Source organism: Equus przewalskii, chromosome 22 (genome assembly GCF_037783145.1).
Source record: "Equus przewalskii isolate Varuska chromosome 22, EquPr2, whole genome shotgun sequence".
Taxonomy (NCBI): domain Eukaryota; kingdom Metazoa; phylum Chordata; class Mammalia; order Perissodactyla; family Equidae; genus Equus; species Equus przewalskii.
The window spans coordinates 53575659-53587924 of record NC_091852.1 but is presented as its reverse complement, the minus strand read 5'-3'; the positions used below and the strand labels follow the sequence as shown (position 1 = coordinate 53587924).

Here is a 12266-nt window from a genome sequence, read left to right as displayed (position 1 = left end):
AAAGGAAATAATTGAATTGTTTTACTTCTTTAAAGGCTTGAGTTGTCTACATTAACATAATGAATATATTTTAAATCAAATAAACAGAAGTATCGAGCACTATACCACAAGAACTATGCTAGACTGTTAGGAAGATAAAAAGAAAAATTAGAGGCCAGCCCCGTGGCCGAGTGGTTAAGTTCATGCATTCTGTTTCAGCGGCCCAGCGTTTCACCAGTTCAGATCCTGGGCGCGGACATGGCACCACTCATCAAGCCATGCTGAGGCGGTGTCCCACATGCCACAACTGGAAGGACCTACAACTAAAAAATATACAAGTATGTACTGGGGGCCTTTGGGGAGAAGAAGGAAAAATAAAATCTTTAAAAAAAAAAGTTCTTATAAAAAAAAGAAAAACTAGGCAACCTTTGTCTTAAAGAAGCATATTCACAATATGACAACTTCATTTATTCTGCTTGGTCTGAAGACAACCACAAAAAGAGTCAATTCCAGCTGTATCAAATGTACAGTACACGGATACCTTCAGTAAAGCCTGTCCCTCGGAAAGCCAGGCTGTCGTGGCAGCCACATCCCCACGCACATTGTCCATCTGCTCTGTGGGGCGCACGTGCCTCATTGACCCACAAGTGCAGGAGGTGCCAGAGCAGCCCTCTCAAGAACAAGCCTGTCAAAGCCAGTGAGTGCCGCGACATGTGAGCGAAAGCTTCTGTGCTCGATCGTAGTGTGCCCCGGAGCCTCACCTAGAGTGCTACGCACTCATGCTTTATACATAATTCTCATGTGCCAACATGTGCCAACCAAATCGCAAAATGTGTGGAGGTGGCAGATGTTGGAGGGGGTGCATCGAGCATCTGGGGTGATAAGGGCAACCAGTTAACAAGCCATCGTACTGCGTTATCCCCACTGACACCACCAAAACGTCGGTACAGACAGCACCAGAACACATGGCCGTGTGGGTGTGTCCCATGTGACTCTTAGGGCATTAAGATTTCTAGTTCAGCTACTGTGTTGTGAATGATGAGAACCTAAAATAATTGACAGTTTTATTTATAGTGATAGTACTTTTTTTAAGACATCAGGCAGTTTAAAATACTTTTTTAAAGTTTCACCAGTCAATAGTTAAAAGAAAGTTTATCAACTTAAATGGTAAAGTGACCCAAAACACTTCACCAGCTATTCACTTGGCAATACTGCAAATAAAACTTCCACACAACCACAGAAGAAAGGGTATAAGAACACATAGCATAAAACTAAATGCTAAATACCTGACAGACTTCCTTCCTCGATGGCCTGAAGGTTGTTCTCACTGATTTTAAGCTCTTCTAACGTGGGTGGTAGTTCTGATGGAATATCTGCCAACTTGTTTCCATCCATATTCAGGCGCATTAACTTCTTCAGAAGCTTAAAAGGCAAATCTCAAAGTTACTTTTTTACCTGGTCACAAATAAACACATGCAGTGTCTCATTTAACAGTCAGTCTGTGTAGTTAGTAAAGTCTCATACACTCACTCACTAACTCAGGCTGAGACAGGAGTCCCCATGCCCCTCACCAGGCAGACTGGACCCTGTTAAAAGTATTTGTTCCCAGGCATTTTCAGCAAAGTATATTTGATGATTGTGTATCCCACTCACCCAGATTTATGCTGTGGCTTTAGTAAAGAAGAGAAAGTCCTGTCCCCACTGGGCCCGTCATTTTTTTCCAGTTCTTAGGTTTTCACCTTCTCAGCAATAGACACAAAGTTAGTTAAATCATGCAGTGATCTGAATCTGTCATGGATGCTAAGAATTAAGATGGCAATTTGAATCCTTTTAATGTATTTGTAATCCTCGGTTTTCTATCTACACCAAGTAGAAACAGTCGTAAAATAGCACTAATTACTGTGGAAATTCTTCAAAATGAAGTGCTACAAATATCACAAGCTATTCCTTTATGGGACCCAAGCAGTTTTATCTGTCTGGAGAGTGCATTTCCATGTTTGTAGTGCGTTCTCATTGCCCTAACCAGCCTGCACTAGTAAAACAGAGGGCTGCAGCCTGGCAGATGTTAGTGACCACGCAGAGTGACTCACTGCAACAGTGCTCAGAGGCAATTTCTGCAGTTTAGAGATGGGACAGAGAATCCCTAAACAAGGAAAGGAGGTAATTTCTTGCAGTGTTTTCTTTTGATCAAACACAGGAAATGCATGAGTTCCAGCTGTTGTTCTATCAGAAGGATGGCTAGCATTAGGCAGGATTCCAGTCTGATGTGAATGTGGCCCCATGTCTGGAGAGCACTCATCTCCCAGCCTTGGATCTGAATGAGAACCAGGACCTAAGCTTACAAGAGGCCAACAATTTGTCCAAAGAGTGGACAGAAGACCATCCAAGGGGATAAAGCTTGACCTACTGGGATGTAGTGTGTTTTACTTGGCCTTCTTAAAGTGCACACATTTCTAAGTATTTGTTTACACATAAACCCCTCCTTTCTTGCTTCTGCCTTTGTTTCTCTGAAATTCCTTGATCCTTTCTTATTTTCTCCCTTTTAGGAAAATTTTAGTCAAATCTCAGTTCTTTCAAAGATCTATTCTCTGCTGTTTCCTGTCTTCTCTCTTTTCCCAGACTGTCCCCATGCTAATATTTGTCTGAGTCCATCTGTTTTTCCAGAACCCCTCCTGCTAACGTACCCTTCATATGATTTTGCCCAAGGCTCAAAATAAGGAACTGCTGTCTTGCTGACCGGAAGATCCTCACAGAGTTCCCAGATAAGCTCTCCTTTGTTCCCAGAGCTGCCTCATGTACTGAGAGGCCATACTGCAACATGCTTTTAGCTACTTGGGAAGAAACCACTCCATAAACTCAAAACCTTAGTGTTGTCATTGACACTGTTGCTGCTCTAAGGGGAGGCATAGAAAAACCAGCCAGAAACTGTGAAACAAAACTATATTCGACACAGAACCTGAATACAGTTTAGGGACATCAAAGAGGAAACTTCCTTGGGAGAAAACACCAGTTACCACGTCTTCCTCCCTCCCCACCTCCACCTGCTTCCAGTACCAGTTGTGGGAAAGTGCCCAAGTGGATTGTACTCACAAATCAGCATGTATTTACCTTGAATGCTTTTGGACCTATGCCTGAAGAGGTGATATTATTTTTGCTCAGATCAAGCCTTTCCAAATTCGGTAACCCATTGAATGCTTCATCTGGAATGGAGGTGATGGAATTGCCTAGGACACACAGCAGTTGCATTTTAGGCCTATGTGCCTATACATACATGCACACATTTACGTGAATGCACACACATATACATACATGTACACGTGCATACACATAGCGAAAGTGAGCTTTATCTGGAGAAAAAGCAGTACTTATAACAAGGACAGAATGTATATTACTTAAGAAAATGCATGTTTAGAAAAATAATGAGACTGGGACTAGACAGTTCACGTAATCAGAAGTTTTACTCTAAGGACTTGTCATGCCCTCCTGCATCATGTTTCAGATGAAGCTGCTTAAAATAGCCAGAATGTTGTTTGCTAGACAATTCTGTTAGTAGTATGTGTTTACAACAAAGGTGTTTCTCTGGAAAGTTATATAGAAACTGATTTTTATTGTTCTTCATATTTTCCCATTGACACTTCCTAGACTCTGAACCAGAAATATGATACTGTTTTTATCAATGAAATCTTGGGAATATCACTTGCCTTCTCTGAGCATCAGTTTCCTTTTCTACATAAGAAGTGTGGGAAGATCGTCTCTCAGATTGCCTCAGATCTAATGTTTTACTTCCATGACCTTAATCTATAGAAGTTCTTATGTGCCTTAAATTTATGGGGGTTTTGGTGAGGAAGATTGGCTCTGAGCTGACATCTGTACCAATCTTCCTCTATTTTGTATGTGGGATGCCTACTGCAGCACGGCTTCATAAGTGGTGTGTAGGTCTGCTCCTGTGATCCAAAACTGCTAATCCTGGACCGCTGAAGCAGAGCGCGCAAACTTAACCACTATGCCACTGGGCACCCCCCAATGGGATTTTGCTTTGATATTTAATTAAGTACAGTAGTCAATGATTTTAAACCCAGGAAATGAGCTTGCCAGAAATAGTGAATACTATAAAAACCACGTGGTGACCCTCTTGTAAAACCTGGATGGTGTGACTGAACACAGGTCATCCATCTTTTTTATAAGACTTTCAACTTCCGCAAATGGATTTTTCTTATGGCCATGCACACTTGGCATGCAGGTGGTGGGAGGAGGGACATTGCTGGAGCAAGAGTCTGGGGCGAGAGAGGAATTCCTTAGGATGTTTAAATGTGATGTCAGGAAGGCCGTGACACTGGCAGTGTCCTATTGAGCAGACTGGCCATCTTGAACAAAGTTGTCAGCTTTTGTCTATTGAGTTTTTATTTACATGGCCATTTATTATTTCTGTGATTTCCCCCGAGATGTGTCTGAAACCCCATTCAGATTATTTCACCCCTGCATGGGCCACCCCCAGTGTGTGCCTTTTCACCCAGGTGAATACCCAGGCTCATCCACTGGCCCCGTCTCCCCACCAGCCAGCCTCACACACCTGGTTCTGCTATTCCTCCACTCACAGCCCTTCCAGGTGCCCTGTAAAGAATATGGGTAAAGGTCTGGACACTCCATGCCTACCAGAAGAGCTAAAATGAGGGGAAAAAACAGCTGACAGGATGCAGAGTAGCGGGACCTCTCCAACATTGCTGGCAGGAATGTCACAGCCACTTTAGGAAACTGTTTGGTACTTTCTTATAAAGTTAAATGTGCATTTACTGTGTCACTCAGCAGTCTCCCTCTTGGATGTGTACCCTAGAGAAAAGAAACGTAGGTCGACAAAAACATCTGTTTGTGCATGTTTATAGAAACTGTATGCATAATCGCCCCAAACTGGAAATAACCCAGCTGGTACCTATGGTCCATGCAAACAATGGCACACCACTCAGCAGTGAGGAGGAGCAAGCTACTGATAAACACAGCAACCTGCATGGCCTCGAGAAGCAATGCGATAGGGAAGAAGCCCAACTGAAAAGGCCACGTGCCGTATGAGTTCATTGCTGTGACATACGGAACAGGGAAAACTGTGGAGGCAGAGAACACCAGTGATGGCCAGGGCTGCTGAAAGGAGGGACATGAGGGAATTGGGAATCTTGATTGTGGTGGTGATGACATGACTACATTTGTCAAAACTCGGAATAACACGCTAAAAATGTTTTACTGTATGTAAATTATACTTCAGTAAAGCTGACTTTAGGAAATAGTCAGTGGGAAATCATGATTTGATTTAGAGAGATTTACTTTATACCTAACTATGCTATTCTGCCATAAACACCTATCTCTTCTGCAAAGTTTATTTATATGTTTGAAGGTTGGAAACTAGTCTTGGGGTCAATTTATATTATGAAATTAAAATATAACATTTATAGGGCAATGAGAGTTATTTACTTTTAAAGCACAAAATAAAACAGACGTCAGCGTCTCTTACCAACGAGCTCCAGGCTTGTTATCCCTGGCGCTGTCAGCGGCGGTATCTGTGTGAGGCCAGCAGTGATGCAGCTGATGGTCCTGTAGGACAGAGAGCACCTGCTTGGCAGAGCTGGCATGCCTCTGGGAGGAGCAGGGCCTGGGTGTCGAGAGGGCGTCCTGAACACATCTCCCCTGATGGTGTCGTCATCCTCCTCCTCCTCGTCCTCGTCTTCCTGGTCTTCGTCGTCCTCCTCCTCCCTCACTGGGTATCCTTGTGGACTGGCCCACCTCCCCTCCTGTCCAGGTCTCAGTGCTCCCCCGACTCTGCTGTGCCCCTCGTTGGGAAGCCTCCCCTGATCTCCAGGTCCAGGGCTCGTTTTCTTTTGCTCCCTCTCTTCATCTTGTTTAGTTTCTTCTTCATCCTCCTCAAATTGAAATTCCTCTTTTCTCAGTGCTTGGCCCGTTTCCACCTGAGGAGCTGGCAGTTGCTTATGAAGTAAATTGGTAGGTTGTCTTTGTTCTGAAGAATCACCAGAAAATTCAGTTCTATCATTTAGTGCTGTACTGGATGGTATACTGGGCAGTGAATAGGAGGCTCCTGACCACGCAAGGGGGAGACAGCATGAGCAAGTTGTGATATTAATCATAGGAAAAATCAGTGAAAATGAGGTTAGTAAATATTATTCCCTCCAGGTATCTGAGTGCAGTTTAAATATGAAATGCATCTTGAAATTTTTTCTTGAATAGTTTTAATAGTAACTTTATTTCTATTTTGTAATATCTGTTATAGACAATTTTTGTTTTGTCTGTGGGCCTTCATGTGTGTTTTTACTGAAGGATCATGCTACCTGGTCACCACAGAGGGAATAATATTGCCACATGATGCAAATGGAAGCAGTCCTGTGGTGAGATTGCAGTCTATCAGATGTGACTCCTTTATAGTAGATATTGCACAGTTGATCGGAATTATTGATAACATAAGAAGTTGTACACTATCAGACATAAAAAAGTGAGACAGATGTATATTTCACTTGCTTATGGTAGTGAAATCAGCCTTTGTTCATAGATTTATTGTTTTTGTCTGATTTTCTTTCAGCTCCATGGGTTTAAACGCATGCTCTGAAATTCAGAATTATCGAAAGTTCTCCTCTTTTTCCTTCCCAGACTCTCTAGTGAAATCATTTTTCCTGCTTGAGACTTATAGAAGACATCCTGGACTGAAGTATAGAGAATTTAGGTAAATGCTTACAGTTAGTGAAGTAATGAGTGGTGCAACCAGCATTTGAATCCAAAACTTCTATTTCAAAAGCCTAACCTCTTTGTTTCTACCCAAACTCTTTTTTCTTGTTCACAAAGCCACTCACAAAATACAAAGACACTTGGATTCCAGCAAGAGGGAAACTGGGTGTGGGCAGAATGCATACTTCCCTCTGAGGTCACATACGGCTGCCCTTTTTAATTTGTGAATGAATTTTAGAGAGGAGTTTTTCTCATAATTACACTTCTCTAATAATAGCAGAATGGAAAAATAATTCAAATTAAGTCAGGATTATTTTAACTTCATTTTCCCCCCCAGAGATATTTAAAATTTAGTCAAAATCTTTTACACTAAATCTTTAAAAAAAAAATTTGATTAAACGTTCTGAAAATACCTGAATGTAAATCAATAAATATTAAATATTAAAAATAAAGAGATAAAGTCACTTTCATTAAACTCTGCCAGAAGAGAAAGAGAAGGAAAAGTGTGAAAGGCATGGCTTCATTTAAAAAGTATGTACAAGGGATTAAACTTATATTTCAACTAAAAAAAAAGAATAAGATGTCCTAGACTCAAATGGTGCTGTTTTAACCTAGACATACGTGTGAGAGCATTTTTGATACCCCACAATGACGGGAGCAGAATGGATTACATCAGAAATTCCCCTCTGTCTGCATTTAGCTGGGACTGTCATTGGCTGTAGTGGGGAGACGTGACAAAGACCAGACTTCAGGCTCACCTTCCGAGTGAAAAATTCTGGAGAGATGTGAGCTCAGTGCGTAGATTTTTCTCCCATCAAAATATGTACATTTACTTAATCATCCTTCTGCTTTTATTTAATACTATACACAAATCACCCCAAGAAAGAACTGATGAAATATAATCATTTGAAGGAATTACTTGAGATTTCAATTCAGTATGTATTATAAAGTCTGTGAGTTATTTTTTGCACATCTCTGGCAGAACATGCAAAAGGAGAATAGGAAAAAATTAGCAAAGGGAAACTGAAGTTATCATATTGAAACATTTAAAGTCCTTCCCGTATATTCAAGTTTATTTTTCCAAAATAACCACAGCATTTCAAGTATATTCCAAGTCCTTTGAAAAATAGCTGAGAATTTCTGAATCTTGCCTTTAAAAACGTTGTGTTTGACCCCAAGGAGTTGGTTTCATTAAACACTTTTATTTTCTAATAGTTTTTTAAAGTCATAATGACTTAGTAAAATAACTGGTAGTATAAACCAAAATACAGTTGCTAAATATTCTAAAGTTCTTCCTGGCAGGAGACTTTTGTAGACTCCTACCCTGTGATGGTCCTGTGTGTGTGGAAACAATCTACCTTGGTCGTAGACAAGAGAAAATGTCCCTGTCCCTTCCCATCAAATTATTTAACACGTGTTTGTTGATTTCATAAGGCATTGGGTTGGCTTTTCTGGGAGGAGACCTGTACTTCCCTCCTGAGGGTCCTCTGCTCCATCACATATGAACCTCAGGACAAGGGACAGTGAGCAGCCAGCGAAAGTGCCACAGAGAAAACCGCTGCTCCCCCCCCCACTCCATTATTTCCCTGGGTTACCCAGGTAGTTACGGGACAGATAGGCTGCAAAACTGGGCTTGTCCTCTCTGGACGCAAACCGCTCCTCCTCTGTGCACCATGAGTTCTTCATCTTCACTTGGGATGATAACTATTCCCACATTGAGCTGGATTAAATGAGATAAGGCGTGTAAGGAACTAGGGAAAGCTCTTCACGCATACTAAGAATTCGGGAACTGTTGGCTGTGTAAATTCCATCACTATATCTCTAAAGCTGAGAGTCAAAGGTGGAATGTGATCTGGTCCGTTTACTCTTCTGACAGAACCAGAGCTGTAAAGCCGAGATCTTTTATTTCTGTCTCCTACCATACGCTTTCCCAAATAATTTCTATGTTAATCATCATTGTGCCAATATTTTAAGTTACCTGATTACTAGTTTATCATTAATTTAAAACTTAAGGTTGCGACAAAATACAAACAAATGGAAGTTAAAGACTAAATTCCATGTGATATTGTGTTTTGGCTAAATATTTATACCAGTATCAGAGCAGACTGGGCAGCATTCTCCTTCAGGTGTGACTGTTTGGGGGCACGTCTGCGGGTGGCACATGGCTTCATCACAAAGCACTCTCCCATTCGCGCAGAGGCAGGTGGTGCAGGGCTCGGGAGACCACACAGCTTGGTTGTACATGGTCATCCCGTTTACCAAACAGTGTCCCTTCTTTCCTAGAAGAGAACAGGAACACATTTAAATTCTTTCTGTGGTTACCAGCACCTGTGAGTGGAAGTGAGCACCGTGTGAAGTCAGACCAGTGGAACCACACAAGAGTTGAGTTCTGTGTGCATTCATGCATAGGGTGACAATACCTTGCGATGTAACCTCTGCAGCACTTCTCACATGCTCTACTCTCACCTCTCACTTCAGCTCTGAGAGTGACCAACTCATGGCAACTTGACTCTGAATTGCGCTTCCATCCTGTCTTTCAGGATAGCTAAGTTAGATAACAGCCACAAACAATCCCAAATCTCAGCTATTCCTTGTTCATGCTGCATGTCCAGTGTGGGTACACAGGGGCTCTGCTCATTGTAGTCACTCAGGAACAAACAATGGGCTTCATCTCTAAGCAGGCTGCCCTGACGGCCTCAGCCGTGGGAATGCGGGGTTCCAGATCACACACGAGCTCTGAAAGTGTATAATTACATTGACCAGAGAAACTTAGACGGCTACACCTGACTTCAGGGGAAACAAGGCAGCGTAGGTCCATCACATGCCAGAGAGCAGAGAGCTGGAGCAGCACTAAAGCGGGGCCCACATCCCCCGCTTCCCGACATGCAGATCGAAGGTAGAACCAGACAGCATACTTCTGTGGTGCTTCTGACCTGAATCCTCAACAAGACATTGCAGCTCTCTCTTTTTTTAGGAGTACTATTATTGAAGTCTAATTCACATAACCATAATCGTGACTGTTTTGAAATGCACAATGCAGTGGTTGGTAGTACGTTGTTTTCTCTACATACAGGGTTGTAGATCTGTGAATAAGTGTGTTAACTAAAGCAGTCCATTAGACAGCCAATGTGAATATTAGAGGGGATGTTTTCCTCAGAGCCTACTGTCATTACTGATAACTCTCCTCCATCTGATGAGACACCTTCCTCAAATTCCACCCCCAAATGAGCTCTCACATCTCTCCCTTCCTTTCCTTCACCACTGTGTCAGCCCAATTCAGGCCCTGCCCATCTTATTTGGATACTTGCAGTAGACTAATCCCACATACCCAGTTCCTCTCCTGGAAAAAAATACATACATATGAGTTTTTTCCTGATTATAAAAGTATAACCTTTTTTACAGAAATGGAAAAGTTGATCCTTAAATGCGTATAGAATTATAAGGGGACCCAAATAGCCAAAAAGTCTTGGAAAAAAAGAACAAAATTGGAGGACTCACACTTCCAGATTTCAAAATTTACTACAAAACTGCACGTATCAGTTTATGCCAGTCTGGTACTGGCGTAAGGATAAATATGTAGACCACTGGAATATTGAGAGTCCAGAAATAAAACCATACGTCTATAACCAATTGATTTTTGACAAGGGTGCCAAGACCATTTGATGGGGAAAAAGTGCTCTCCAAGGAATGGTACTGGGACAACTTGATATCCGCATGTAAAAGAATGAAGTTGGACCCCTGCCTCACAACAAAAACAAAAATTAACTCAAAGTGGATCAAAAACCTAAATATAAGAGCAAAAATTATAATACTCATAGAAGCAAATGTAGGTGTAAATCTCTGTGACCTTGGATTTGGCAGTGGAGTTTTAGATATGACTCCAAATGCACAAGCAACGAAAGATAAAAATAGATAAATTGGACCTCATCAAAGTTAAAAATTTGATGCATCAAAGGACATTGTCAAGAAAAAGGACACTGTACACAACGGGAGAAAATATTTGTAAATTGTGTCTGATAATAGTCTAATGTCCAGAATATACATAAAGAACTTTTCTAACTCAATAACAGAAAGACAAACAACCCAATTAAAAAATGAGCAAAAGATTTAAATAGAGATTTCTGCAAAGATATACAGTGGACAACAAGCTCGTGAAAAGACATTCAACATCATTAATCATTAGGGAAATACAAATTAAACCACAATGAGATCATGCTTCATATCCACAATATTGGCTATATTTAAAAAAATGGAATAACAAATGTTGGTAAGGATGTGGAGAAAGTGGAATCCTTGTACATTGCTGGTGTGTATATAAAATGGTGTAGCCTCTGTGGAAAACATTTGGCAGTTCCTCAAAATTAAACATAGAATTACCATATGGCCTAGCTTTTGGGTACCCCATATTCCACTCCTAGGTATGTACCCAAGAGAATTGAAAACAGGAGTTCAAGTAGAAACTTATACACAAATGTTCATAGCTGCACTATTCACAATCGCTGAAACGTGGAAACAGCCCACATGTCCATCAACAGATGAATGGATGAACACAATGTGGCATATCCTGACAATGGAATATTATTCAGCCATAAAAAGGAACGAAGTACTGATACGTGCTACAACATGAATGAACCTTGAAAACATGCCAAGTGAAAGAAGCCAGTCACAAAAGGCCACATATTGTATGACTCCTTTCATAGGAAATATCCACAATAGGCAAATTCACAGAGACATAAAGATTAGTGACTGCCAAGGGCTGGGTGTAGGGGAAGATGGGGAGTCACTGCTTAATATGTAGTTTCCTTATAAAGCTTATAAAAGTTTCCTTTTGGGGTGAAGAAAATGTTCAGTAACTAGAGAGTAGGATGATTGCACAACATTGTGAGTGTACTAAATGCCCTTGAGTTGTACACTTTAAAATGGTGAGTTTTATGTTATGTGTATTTTACCACAATAAAAAATATATGTATATAAAACCGCTGGAAAACATTTTTGGACAATTGAGAAATGTTTAGTGTATATCTTCTATACTTTTTAGATGCATATTACCCTATATTGCATATTTCTTAAACATATTTGAGATCACATCATGTGTACTACTTTTAACTTTTTTATTTTCTGTTATTATAGCTTGGATATCTTTCCACCTAAGTAAGGAAGTTGACCTCATATTTCCTTAGCAGTTATGGCTACACTATTATTATGATGTCTTTTGAATAGGTTTCCCTGCCTCCAGACTCTTTCTTCTCCCCATCATGCTGTAAATGTGACCTAAACTGTCTGTTTTCATGGTAATTGTATGTTATTTCTGTTAACTTTGTAGAAATAACGTCATTGAGAAATATTTGTTTTTCTGGTGACAGTGTATGAAGAGTATTAGCCACAGAATATTGCGTGGTGATATTTTCTTTTGTCTTTTGAAAGTTTTATGTAATGATAACATATGTATAATATAATTACTTTTTTCTTCTAAACCTGGAAAAATGTGGACCATTAAATACTAGTTTTTAAAAATGCCTAGTTGAGGGGGCCGGCCCCATAGCTGAGTGGTTGCGTTCACGCACTCT

At 40.8% G+C, this 12266-nt stretch overlaps 2 protein-coding genes across 19 annotated transcripts in view; one reads left to right on the top strand and one right to left on the bottom strand.

Moving 5' to 3' along the window:
- Positions 1 to 12266, top strand: part of CENPP (centromere protein P) — a 215705-nt gene that overhangs the window by 150623 nt on the left and 52816 nt on the right. The gene's annotated exons all lie outside the window — the stretch shown is intronic.
- Positions 1 to 12266, bottom strand: part of ECM2 (extracellular matrix protein 2) — a 45289-nt gene that overhangs the window by 14121 nt on the left and 18902 nt on the right. For 9 of the 14 annotated variants that reach the window (XR_011531738.1, XR_011531737.1, XR_011531735.1 and 6 more), the window contains 4 exons: positions 8790 to 8978; positions 5480 to 6058; positions 3088 to 3203; positions 1266 to 1401 (listed from right to left, as the gene is read on the bottom strand). Coding sequence is in view for 9 of the 14 variants with exons in the window: in XM_070590558.1 (XP_070446659.1) it covers positions 1266 to 1401; positions 3088 to 3203; positions 5480 to 6058; positions 8790 to 8978 (1020 nt within the window). In the remaining 5 variants the exon portion in view is untranslated. The remainder of the gene's footprint in view (positions 1 to 1265; positions 1402 to 3087; positions 3204 to 5479; positions 6059 to 8789; positions 8979 to 12266) is intronic. The other 5 variants (XR_011531736.1, XM_070590560.1, XM_070590557.1 and 2 more) reach the window with 1 other exon arrangement.